Genomic DNA, 13098 nt, shown 5'->3' on the forward strand with positions numbered 1-13098 from the left:
TGGTAAACTAAGCTGGTCAGGTGCCCTGCAGACTAGCAAAAGGTAACAGTTCGTCTGCAGATATAATTTGCAGAGTTCATTCACAAGCTGGTGGTGAATGCAAAAAACCTTCCATTTGGCAGGTTGTGAGAAACTTCTATGTGCCTCTTAAACGCTTATCGTAGTTTTACGCGCTGGCAATTAGTCATTTTCAATGCAGGCTTAATGCCATTGGCATCAGTGGTGTAAGCTTCCGCTGCTTTTGGCAGTCCAGGTTACCTGTACGGCATCCAACGCATCAAAGCTGGTCCCTTGGAACAAAGGAAGAGAGGTTCCGAACTGAAAGAGGCCTTCGAAGAAAAAGTTGCCCGAGTAGCGAGGAAGTGGGTCCCTTGGCTGAAAGGGCACCATGGCTCGATTTGGCTTTCTCTTGGGCGAAAGTTTGGCTACGCCACTGATTGACATGACGCAAATGACTCGTCTTATTACTCCGCTTACAGCTCTCTGCTCTTATATGAGATGCGAAATGTTCTGCGACATCGATGCGCACCACCCGTGCACTTAAGGGCATGGCGTCTATTGTGGAGTTTATTGTAAAATATATCATTTTTGCTACCTTTAATCTTGTTTTTGGGCGTTTTTGAGATCATTGCCAGAGGTTTCAGCCTCGCACTGGATGACTAGGCAAGCTGAAGCGAATACGAAAGATGGTGAATTCCACAGGTTCATGCACCTAATGTCTCTCTTGTCCAAAAAGCAAGTCCTGGTAAGCGACGCAAGCCGGCGTTTGTTCGTGATGCCGCGTGATCATGAGCAGATTGGTGCTCTTGGTGCTCTGGATTGATCTGATCTCTGAATTGGTGCTCTGCGATCTCAAGATGTATTGAAATGCCAACCCATGACGTCAGACACCTCTGAGATAAAGTGCTTTTGATCCGCCAAAAATATGCATTGAAAATTAAGAACGAAACACGGGCATATAAAACAATATGCGGACAGTGTCAAGAACCTATTGTCAGCAAAAGATACCCCGATATCCAACGACAAACCGAATCAGACTGCACAGATCACATCCTGCCGCTGATCACACACAAACTCACGCACGCATGCGCACTAAAACACACCGGCGCATACATTTACACACCTCCTTTAGCCACGAATCCCATCTCCCCTGGTCAACGACCTGAACTCAGGCAGCCACCCTTAGCCATCCCGCCGGCTCCGAGGAGCAAGTAACCCGGAGCAAAACCCCCGCCAAGCGATTCAGAACCCTGAGTCCTATCACGCAAACCACCGGTAAAGGAGCTCTTGCCAAGGCACAACGCTGTTCAGTCGGCGCGCCTGAGACACCTTGCGACGTGAGAGGCATATCAGGCGCGTGGCACGATCTGATATCACATTCGGGCCCAACCTTATCTCCCAGGGTTAGTATCATCGGTCAACGACGAACCATGGGCACATACAGTTGGCAAGCACGCCGCATCCCTGTCCGTAACCAACCCAAGCGACCAGGCTTAATGTCACCGGTCAACGACGAACCATGAGCACATACAGTTGGTAAGCACGCCGCATCCCTGTCCGTAACCAACCCAAGCAACCAGGCGCCCCGTCCGGAGCACCACACCAAATCACAAACATGGCTGCTCTTGGTGCTCGCCAGGGAGGCGGGCATCACCGCTTCTCAGACCATCGCATAAGCAACAAGTAACAAAGTAAAGGGAGCGCCTTTTGTTTAGCATGGCGTGACAACGGGACCGACGAAATAAGCGTAAGGAAATAGACAGGCCAGCGACGCATTGCGACGTAAGCGCGCCTCACGCTGGGCGCAAAACAGGCACCACGGTCCCTTAACGGACTTATAGGGCGTCAGAGCCCTTGTTCCACTTGCCAATCACACCGACGACACACGGACGCGTGGCGATCGAGCACCCCTTCCCCGTTCTCCGGGAGGCGGCCTCTCAGTGTGTACCATTCGCGCCACATTGTTCCGCGCGGCTCGCCGCCTTCGGTACCGACGTCCGCGATTCGGCGCCCTTTGTGCCAGCGTGCGGGCGGAGTCTGCTACAGAGCCACGCGGACTCGGGGCTCTTCGTGGCAAGGGGCGTGGCACAGGACATTTTCAGCTCCATGAGAACCATTCCTTCTGGCGGTCCCAGTGCTTGACCTCCAGGTCGTAGCGGCTGGGGTCTTCCCCGATGTACTGAGACGGTGCCACCACCATACCGCCTGTGGACAGGCCAGCACAGGGGTCAGGATACCTGTCAGTATCGAGGCATGAGATAGCGCAATACTTGCACGTACACCATGCATCAATACAATGACGCACAAATTTCCCTTGCTTTTACCATGACGAGTGGGATGTGAAGAGCTCGAGGTGGTCATTATAGTTGTCCAAGCATCATGTCGCCGCGCGGTACCCCATGATCAATCTCGACTTAGAAACGACACATGGATCGCATTATCGGGTAGCCCGGGTGTAGCATGACTTCGTGGGAGCTGGCTGGAGAGATGTGAAGGGAGAAGCACGAAGACATCCCCCTTGCAACACCACTGTCGGCTTGTGCTTCAACAGGGTATGTGCGGCGTCACAGTGCATGCGCAGCAGCATGCTGGCAGTCAAGGTAAGCCACATGGTAAGCGAACGAGCAATCCGTATTCAAAATTCATCTGTCGATTTGAAGTCAACACTCAAGTCGAGTCTTAGTTGTTCGGATGATATATCTTGCGTGAATGCATGCACTTTCACGCGTTAATGATATATCAATCCCAACAGCTGCTGGATGCTTGAATTCATTAATGAAATACAGTACACACTGCCGTAAATTGCAAGCTTTCAACGTCACATTCAAACAAAACGTAAGGGCAAAAAACAGCTGGAGGAATTCACACGTCTTCTTCAGACCCATGATGATCGCTCCACCTAAACTGGCTTAGTTCCGCAGCTATGCAGGGACTCACCGCACAGATATGAGCCCCAAAATCCGAAGGATCCGACGGAGATGACCGTGTGGTTGCTTAAGGAGAGCATGGCCATGTCGAATGCCACCGGGTCCTTGACGTTCTGTTTATGACCTGTTGGGGATAAAAGCGCAGCGTTAGATTGTGAGGACATGATGAATTCGGCGCTTGACTGCATGTGCGGTGTGGTGTATGCACCCGTCCCAGCGCACATGTGTAGCATACAGTGCTCGATTACCGTTTTATTTGGGCAACCGACGTGCTGCATCGCTTGTGGCAACAGAACGTCACCGGTGCGCGGTTCAGCTGGGATGGCGTGCACGATTGCACGTAAACGCAGTGTTCTGGAACTGATTTTTCCACGTGTTGTCACCATGTGTTTATGAAATATCATGACAGCCGAAAACACCCGCGGTCTTGTGGATAAAACAAAGAAACATCCGGGTAAAAGCACATACTTACAAACGTTTACTGATGTTGGAAACAAAAGCCATTACAAAAGATTTAGCTTGTCAGCTTATGACTATATTTCCATGCTTCCACGTGATAACAAGTAGTGAGTTGTGAAGAGGACCAATGAGTCTCACACTAATACACACTCTAGTGAACAGTTTCTAACACACACTCCAATGAGCAGTTTCTATCAAATCAGCTATAGTATGAGAAGTTAAAGAAAACTTAGCCTCTAGGCCTTTAAAAATGCTGGATTGTGACTTTAATGAGCGGTTCCTTTTGGCTTCCTTCATGAATTTACGAAGCATCGTTGCTCAGTAAACAAAGACAACTGGAATCGCAAAATCAGAAAAATGCGGTAGTGATGAGAGCGCGAACCTGAGTGTGCTCCCCACCTGCAGAGACATGCAGTCTGCCTACTTATCTATTATAGCAGCCAGAGACCCCACGCGGGGCCCAAAAGTTCAAAAGTGAACACCTCACACTTCCAAAAATCTGATGGGAATGTTAACCTGATATGTTTTAATCGTTCCCACGCCCTTACAATAGTAATGGATGCAGCATGACGATTCACAGTCGACGCGCCCAAAAACTTCAAATCATCAGCACATCCCACCCTCTTACACAATGTGCTTTCCCCACACCAGATATTGAACACGATCGCTGCAGTTTCCAGTAGCTTCGGTCCAGTCGCCCCATCCGGTAAATTATCATAGCGAAATCTGAACGTCCCTAACATTGCCATCAACATTTTCCTAACCGTAAGCAAGGTTTGTAGGCAAGACAGTAGTAATAGCCTTATTCCTCGGAGAAAAATAGGGAGAGTTGGGATATAGATACGTTGATAATTTGGCAACAGATCCTTATCGAAACGTATGGGATTTTTTTCTCCGAGGAATAAAGCTATTACTATCGCCTCATCTTCGTGAATAATGTGCCTCGCAATTGCACTAACAGATTACGTAATTTTGAAAGCAAGGTTCCATAAACTGTCCGGTCAATGGTCTCTCACTGTCCATCAAAACCGCGAGGCTGGTTGCGCAGTACTCTTTCTGGAGTAGACAAAACACACCACGTTTTTGTATGCCATATATCTGGAGCATTCTTTATCAGCCGTAAGTCTTGTACTCTGCAGTAGCATATTTTTAATACATAGTAGTATATTCAATTTGGTGGAAGTTAAATATATGAACTTTTCAGAACACCAATGCAGAAAACGAATGAACTGCAGCATAAACATCAATGCAATATGCGAACCTGCCAAAAGCCATCAGGGAGTGTCTGGTTTAAAAACCTACGATATCATGTACATATTCTCAGAATTGTCGCCTGAATGGCACCTAACCATGAATGACATTTGTAGTTTATATGAACACGAATGATAGACTCGCTGTTAAGAGCGTATTTCGTGGGTGAAAACGCCCCGCTTATACCTCCGTATTTTCTGACCACTCATCGTCGTGACATGCCGTGTTTGTTGTAACTTTTATGCGGCGACAACAGGTGCATTTGACATAAATATTGCAAGTGATATGACGCAAAATATTTGTTGCCTTCATCGTCACTTCCTGCGTCAAAAATCCCAGTTATGTATTCGATAAAGTATGTGCGCCGTCTCAAAAATAGTTGCAGGCACGTTCTCTATATATATTGCATTTCCGACTCTTTCAATTGCATAAGCCAGTTGAGCAACTGTGTAATGTTCTTAAACACCGTGAGATGGCACGCCGAGAATGACGTTGTAATTTCCTTGGCGTGATGCTCTCCAGCAGTCATCGGTATAAAGTATTTTCCGACGGTTAGATCAGGACTCAGCAGCCAAAAGCTTTTGCAAGGCAAAGCAGGGGAACGCTGAATATAATCTTACCAGAAAAAACATCTTATTAGAACACAATATGATCAGAAAAGTAATTATCAAACATGGGAAAGCAGCAAATGAATCAACGGGTTGCAGACAACCATAAAATGGAGTCATTTACGGGCACAAAGGTCAGCCATTTGGTCTGGAAAAACTAAACATATTCAGTGATCAGTGATTTAACACATCACGAAGCGAATTCGCCAAAAGCAGCGCCACCATTATGCGCAGGGACGTAGACCAGGGACCAGGAATGGACGGAGAATGTAGACCGGAGGAGTCACTACCCTGAGCATCTGCATGCGGTCAAGCCTTCTCGGTCCTGTCTTCAGGCTCAACATGCGAACGGCCAATGACGTATGTAAGGAAGGTTGATGGCGCTATGCGACCAGGGTGGTCGACATGCCCTCGAGTCCAGATCATTATCATCATCAAGTAAGGAAGGTCACACACAGTGGTCCTCCTCACTGCTCCATGGACAGAATATGCGGCTCTTTAACTTCGGATACAATGGATAGGTGAACTATCGACTAGATGTACGCAGGATAACCCGGCAGGGAGGGGGCCTTAACACAAACGTTTTTAATGGCCGAAAACTTGAGTACAAGATTCGTTCCGTGTCCGTAAAGAACATCGCACGTCCTTGATATGCTCATTTCATTGTGCTGACTCTTATTTTCTGGCGTAATCATTCATTAGCACACAGATTAACGCACAGAATACATTTTATAAGATAAAGCACGTGTCCCGGGGCCACTATGTACGGATGTCCTTGCTATCATGAGCCATCCGGTAATGCTGCACAAAACTGCCTTGTCTCCTGCCCTGAGCTACCATTATGTTGCGGTTCACGACATAACAAAACGTGCCACCACTTCAAACACCCGGCGCCCTCGAAGGAAACGATGCATATTTTTGGAGTAGAAATTTTATGTTTGGTGCTCGAATCGCAACAGTACGTTGACTGTCAAAACAAGTCTGCGACTTTCGGGAAACAAACCTGTCACTGCAAACGACGCACCATTGAGATCACAAACGTGGATGACGCTAAGCTGGACCACGGCTAGAGTCTGCAGTGCGTGATTTTTTGTAAAGAATCGGATCGCTCGTGGGAAGCGGCAATCTTCCACATATCCCATCGGGCACTTCGTCCGTTTTGTTCAACCACAGCGACAATCGCTTGTTGAGACGACTGTTACTGACAGAGCCCAGCGGTGCTTCGCAGCGGCGTAGCGGTGGCTTTACACAACAATGCGCTCGCGGGTGACGCAGCAGACTGGGACCGAACCGTCCCGCGTGCGGGTGCTTTGTCAGCGGTCGGCCGGCCTGGTGGCGACGCCGAGAAGAGGGTCGGGCTCGGCTGGCCCTTTGACCGAGCCTTGACCCTTGACCTGCGGCCCTCGTGACCGGCGCCCGGGGGCAGGAGGTCCAATCCACAATGTTCAGCGCAGGCGAAAAGTGGGTCACATTTACGCGCGATTTGTGGCGCCGCGGACATAATGGCCGAGTGATTCGCACCTGGGAATTCCACTGGGGAAAGGGGGGGGGGGGGAGGGCGCTTCTAAGGACAGTGCAGTTGCTGGCGCTCCATGAAACGAGGCTGACGATGTGCGTCGTGTTTCCTTATTTAAAGCAGATTTATGACACCTACCGAGTTACGTGTGCAGCGGTCAGTCATGGCACAGACACTGGTGGGCCTTGCAATCGGCGGTAACAGCTTACCTTACGAAAGCAATGTCTTTTAACAGGCAATCTATGCGTCAAACAAGCGGCTTCCGACAAGACAAGCTTATTTTGGGCGATGTATTTTGAAGACTGCAGAGCAGAGTAGTTTTTTACATGTGGCGCCGCAGTCTTGGTAAACACATAAGTCATTCCAAAGCGAGGTGCCGCAACACAATTTCAGCAGCATGGCTTGCGCACCGATCTGCAGCAGCCTTCTTGCTGGGAATTGGCCACCGCACCTGGCACGGCGCTGGGACAGACCGGGCCGGCCACTCACTGGTGTAGTAGACGTCGCCGAACTTGTTGACCACACTTCGGACCGCGAAGCTCGGCTCGTCCGTGGCCACCACGAACACGGCGTTCTTGTACATGGCCCGGTAGTAGGCAAGCGCCGTGGCGAAGTACTGCGTAGACGGCAGGTTGCGGTGGTAGTTGTTCTGACGGTGGGGGGAGGACAGGGTCACGGAAGACAACGCTGGTGCTTGTGCCGCTCCACAGCTGACGCTCCTGCCTCCGTGCTAGTTCACGGCGTCATTGCCAACGGGAGCTGCCGAGGCTGAGACCGTGGCCGCGGGCGTGGGGTGGGGCAATGCCTGGATTCCGATCATTCATCCTCGCTAGAATAAAAAGCGCACGCTGCTCTATGAAAAGGGAGGAGAAAAAACAGGGGCAAGATAATCTAATTAAGTATTCACAAACTGGCAACTCTGAGAAATCAGCACAAGGGCACTGCGCTGATATTACTGGTTGCTCCACGGGTTGACTGTGGATTGGGGGCGAACGAGATAGCTGATTGACGCAAGATATCCCCCGGCCATTCAGCGTCGGCTCTCAACGATGGTGAAGCGGCCATTGACCAGGCCGGGTCACATCTCGTTGGCTCACCACAAAATCCACGTTTTGGTCGGTGCCTCGCACGTGTACGCCGATGATAACGGGATCTATCCGGCGCCCAGACACCTTGCGGAAATAAGCGTGCACCTGCCGACGAAACAGGCCGGCCGTCACGATCGCGGCGGCCGGACATAACACTCAGTGGGTCACGGGACGCTGCGCGTCACACTTTTATGCTCGCACTTCTTCAGCCGATGTAAGGCCAGCAGCGTGGCAAATCTGCAGTTTTGGGGTTCTAATGCGAAGAAGAATGCATGAAATGCACACGTCGCGCCACTCTCGTGTGCTTAATCTGCCGGCCTCCCGGACGGAAACTGAATACGAATCTGCATCCAGAATGGTGTCACCACCAACATGCTTGATGTTCAAAGCTGGTGCGCCCTGATCGGATCACCACAAGCGCCGACCACCGAAACGCTACCCTCATTCTGGGTGGGATCCTCCGCACGTCGCTCGGCACTAAAACAGCCAAGCACTGGACATCATGCTGGGGCACTTACTGAGTCCTGTATGGCCTGATCAAAGATGAATTCTTCAGCTGACAACCTGGGCAGATATGACGAGAATACGGGAAAGCCATTTTCCGGCGGCCAGTCTGAAAATGGTGAATTAACAGTCTCAAATATATCCGTGAGTATATGAGACTGCTGAACTGAAGCAATGTAAAAAGTATGCAGAGAAGCAAAGGCAGTCCATCCAGAGGCATAACCACATCAAGAGGACACATTACATGCCAAAGAAATGACTAATGAGATACGGGAAAAAGCAGCGAAGGAAAAGCCTGTTCATTACAGGATCGCGAATACGAATGTGCGCCGCAGATAAGCGCTTCAGTTAAGAGGGTCGGTCGAAGGAGTTTGAACATCAGTGGATTTTGCTTGCGATTGTTCTTATTTTAACTTGGTTCAACGCTATCCCCTTAGATTTTGTCCAGAGATGGTGACGCCAAATCAGACCCGCCTGGTCGACGCACCACTGCCCTCAGCTTACCAGCTACGACGATGCAGTGTTCGGACGGCTTGTTGGGGAAGCACGGATACCGCTTGCCGATGGTCTCCGGACAGGGCAGCAGTACCTCGAGGTTGCGGTACCAGGTGAAGTGCCACTTGGCCTGCTTGTATTCGCCTGGCGCACGAGACGGTTGGCGTGAACGAAGGAGCCGCCTCGAGACGGTGACGTCAGGTGAGTGACGACATGATTTATGAATGTATGCACGTGTGTGTGCGCACATTGTCTTGACAAAATATAGTACTGTGTTGTCGGGATGGCACTGTTTGTTTGGTTTGGTAACAATTACATGTGATTCCGTGACGGGAATCCTATTGATCGACATCGATTTTTCACGCATGATTAACGCATCACCTGTGGGGTACAATATCGCGACTTTGGATTTCTTAAAATAACGGCAAAAGTCTCATGAACAGAATCATAATGAACAACAAATACAGTCCAATCAATTGTCTTACTTGGAGGTGACTTGATGCTGAGTTTAGGGAAGTACTTGTTGAGATTGTTGGCCTGCTCGCTGGTCGTGTACACGCTTATCTTGTATTTCTCTCTTAAAGCGTACAGCATACTGTACTTGATCATAAGATTCCCCAGTCTAGAACTTCCAAACATGAGAAGGTGTACCTTACATTTTGAATTTTCCTCGAGATTCTGTGAAAAATATGATTTTCCATCAGCATCCATTAGCAAACACAACAGGTATTCTGGCTAGACTGTTCAAACGATATAGCAGCTTTGTCAACACAGTTGAAGATCAGTAGGCCATAATTGCTATGCTGTCAGGGTCAGCAGTTCACATGCTGCACAGTCGAGATGGGATTTCCAAAATAAAACGATGAGAAGCATGACTGTCACGTCTGACGCGCTTGAACTCCGTCTCAAGTGCTGACGAGGCCCTGGGGAACGCCTCGCAGAACGGGACGGCGAGTGGGCTTGCCCTGGAACCGGAAACGCCCTGACCCAGCTGAACGCTCATTGATGACTTTTGCCTGCCGGCTTGCTGTCCGGTGGCGTACATCTTGGAAGTCTGTGTATGCACCTTGGAAGTCGTTACGCGGAGGCTTGTTGTCTGGTTGTATACGCCTATTGGAAGGCGTGTCGGAAACCCGCCCTGTTTTAATTATTCTTTTGAATAGGGCAATGAACAATTTACGGCCACACCACCGGAAAGGCGTTAAAACAAGCAGACTGAACAAAAGCAAAAACAAAACGAAACAAAACAAACAAGACTTTTTTGGTGCTGCTAGTACACTATCAAGACATTTCAAAAACCCCCCAAAAACAACAAAAAAACGCCTATCCTGAAATCCTTTGTTCATAAAATGACGATCCTTGTCACGCACACAATTACCAAGTTTAAAGTAAATATAGTTAGTTGTTGCCGACTTAAAGCTATTAAAAGGTCAGCATTCCTATATAACTTTCAATGACCGACAGATCCTGATCTTATCTAGACATGGAATGACCGGGTACTAATTAATGAGCTCTTCCGCTGCAAGCCGGATAACAATACTTTGAACGCATGTGTCGCAATGCTAAGTTTAGTTGTTTCAACGGGTTGACCTTAAACATTTCAACCTTGGAACAGGTCAGGGGTTTCGAACGGAGCTTAAGTGTTTTCCGTTCTAATCATTGGTCCCAGGCAGGTCGGGTCCGACAGGCCATACGGTACTGACTTAGCACGCGCCCGGGCGGCCGGTTGGACACCCTTCGCTTGGGTGGGGCGTCAATTTGACCTCGCCGAGATATCGGGAACTAAGAGAGCTAGGCATACCAAATTTACAGGTTGTATTGACCTGTACGTTAACTCACTTAGGTCTAAGTTGCAAGTTCCTAGGCTATAATCTTTGGGTCAAATAAGGTCAAACAAGGTCAAATTTCAAGTTAGTCTCCAAAAAGCCCCCAGAACCTAGATAACTGCTTCTAAGCAAAAGGCCACATGCTCAGTTAAGGTCAGCGACCTACTTCGACCTTCTGAAGGTCATGGTGATCAAAATCATAGAAGACTGCTCTGAGTTTTGCATTTGAATGAGCGACAAATATAACGCTAGGCAGTATGTTTCTAAAAACAAAATGTTAACCTGCGTCATTTCAGGTCAATGACCTATTCTGACCTCTAAGAAGTCCATGGTTGAGGTATAGTGCAGTTCCTGCAATCAACAAATTCGAAATGAGCACCAGAAACTACCCCATACAGCAAGCCCTACAGCGATAAAACAGGTTGGTTTTGACCTTGGTCTGGCATTTATACCTGACCTTAGGTAGCCTTTATTCGCTCATTCAATATCTGTGTTGTGTAAGAAAGCGTCTCAGAGTTGTATGACTTCGTCTAACACTCCGTTGTTGCATCAAATTTAGCGATTCCCTAGATATTGACTTCGCTGAAACCATGGCTTCACTTTGACATGCCATAGGTCAGCGACCTTACAAGACGCATCCAAATTGTTGATGCCAAACAATTTGCTTTTCAATTACCTACAGCTATGCAACATTCGGCGCGGCTACGCCGCATTATTCGAAAACCATTCCGGAAAAACTCGGGTGGGGGGTCAAGTTGACCCCCGACCCCCATCCAAGGGAGTGTCAAGTACACCGATTACCGTCGAAAGACTCCGAACAACCTCTTTTTTAAATTTAGCACGTGTGACATGATATGGTTTAATCTTGTCAGGGTAGACACTTCAACGGTCTGCTACCAGTTGTTTCCCGGCACACAGAAAATATCCTTGAATATGTAATCGCGACTTTCGCTGGCAGTAATTCGGAAAACGTATGCCGTCAACATAATACGGTGGACACTGGTTCTTTTCACGACAGTCTTGCTGGACAGGAACATAATTTGGTACCAAATCTGGAGTGCACAGAACCTATGACAATCAGCAGCGAAAGTCCACGGAAGGTTACGTCTATTAAAACAACCGTTACACTTTACTCCAGAAGCGTTCTTAATACGGCGTCATGCACTTAATCATTATTAGTATTAATTTTGCGCTGCTTTGTGATTCCGTCGCCCTGGACCAAATCTGAAAAAAATGAATAAAAAATGGCTAAAAATTAGATGATGAAACAAAAATGCTTACGCACAAAACATATTGACTATTATGGCAGGTCTGATGACAAACGGTGATTTCTTTCCTATTACCCTAGCTGTCACGCATTTCTGATTTGGTGCTGAATTAGGCATTTGTCTAGCAGCGTTAGCGTTAAAAGGGCTTTTACCTACTGATGGATAGTTTCTCATCAATGCACAAGACCTGTCGACAACACAATATGTCCTGTGGGCTTCAGCGACTGACGGCACCCGCCAAGCAGTCGAGCCGGCATGATTCGTTCCGAACAAATCGATTCCGATGGACCGATGAAATTGAAGCTCCAACCCAGCGTCTGGGACCATTCGGAGCGTAACAAATCGATGTCGGCTTTTGTGTCGTCGCCGCAGACCACTCAGTGAACTATGGCGGCCCGTTAGACAATCCAAGTAACTGCGCCAGGATGCCATTATACTGAATAAAACACATCTGAGGTTGTTAACTTAACCTGTGGAGTTTTCACGCTCCTGGTCGCAGATCGCTGGCACTGTTCATTCACTCCCCTGCATTTATGACACGATTTGTTATAACAAAAGCGGTGGAGTGGATGATCAGCACAGCAATTAACTAATAGATTCTGAGACACCTAAACATCTAAACATGCAAAGCAGGACTAATTCTACTAATGCGGTTTTTTTGCTTTTGTCCAGTGTGGAGCAAAGTTGGTAAGTTAGACAAATGCTCTGAAATTAGGACTAATGACCGTGAAAACATACACTTGGTTCGGCAGGGAGAAAAACGTGTTGGTAAGGTAAGCGCACATCTGATGGAAAATGACCTTCTCAAACACCCCAGAAAGACAAGAGAGAAAGAGACTTAACTAGACTACACTGGACTACACTAGGCAAGACTGACAAGCAGAGGAAACCAAATGGCCCCTTGCGTTTTTAGATAGCCACAAAAAGAGCCTGCTTCCACAAGATGAAAAATCCAGTCGCAAATATTTTCTGAAAAGCTTAAAAGTGGTTCAAAAATATAGACCGGTCAGTTTGAGAATTTCACGGAATCTGGTCCAGGAGAGAAGACTTTTTTCATCGCGATGATTCAGTACGGTTGGTAGAAGGGGGGGGGGGGGGGGGCGCATAGGCTGTCGTATGCCTTTCATGTTGGTCTTGTCGGACCCGCGAAGAAATT

The 13098-nt window shown here is 48.3% G+C and overlaps 1 protein-coding gene across 1 annotated transcript in view; it reads right to left on the reverse strand.

Moving 5' to 3' along the window:
* Nucleotides 1–877: 877 nt before the first annotated feature.
* The window catches only part of LOC119103070 (uncharacterized), a 46385-nt gene continuing 34164 nt past the window's right edge, over nucleotides 878–13098 (reverse strand). Inside the window, exons 8-14 of the mRNA XM_037226518.1 lie at nucleotides 9334–9526; nucleotides 8858–8992; nucleotides 8368–8462; nucleotides 7859–7954; nucleotides 7251–7410; nucleotides 2938–3051; nucleotides 878–2205 (exon numbers count right to left, since the gene is read on the reverse strand). Coding sequence (XP_037082413.1) covers nucleotides 2099–2205; nucleotides 2938–3051; nucleotides 7251–7410; nucleotides 7859–7954; nucleotides 8368–8462; nucleotides 8858–8992; nucleotides 9334–9526 — 900 coding nt within the window. The 3' untranslated portion in view covers nucleotides 878–2098. The remainder of the gene's footprint in view (nucleotides 2206–2937; nucleotides 3052–7250; nucleotides 7411–7858; nucleotides 7955–8367; nucleotides 8463–8857; nucleotides 8993–9333; nucleotides 9527–13098) is intronic.

The sequence above is a fragment of the Pollicipes pollicipes genome, unplaced genomic scaffold (genome assembly GCF_011947565.3).
Source record: "Pollicipes pollicipes isolate AB1234 unplaced genomic scaffold, Ppol_2.1 Scaffold_5724;HRSCAF=6776_pilon_pilon_pilon, whole genome shotgun sequence".
NCBI classification, from domain to species: domain Eukaryota; kingdom Metazoa; phylum Arthropoda; class Thecostraca; order Pollicipedomorpha; family Pollicipedidae; genus Pollicipes; species Pollicipes pollicipes.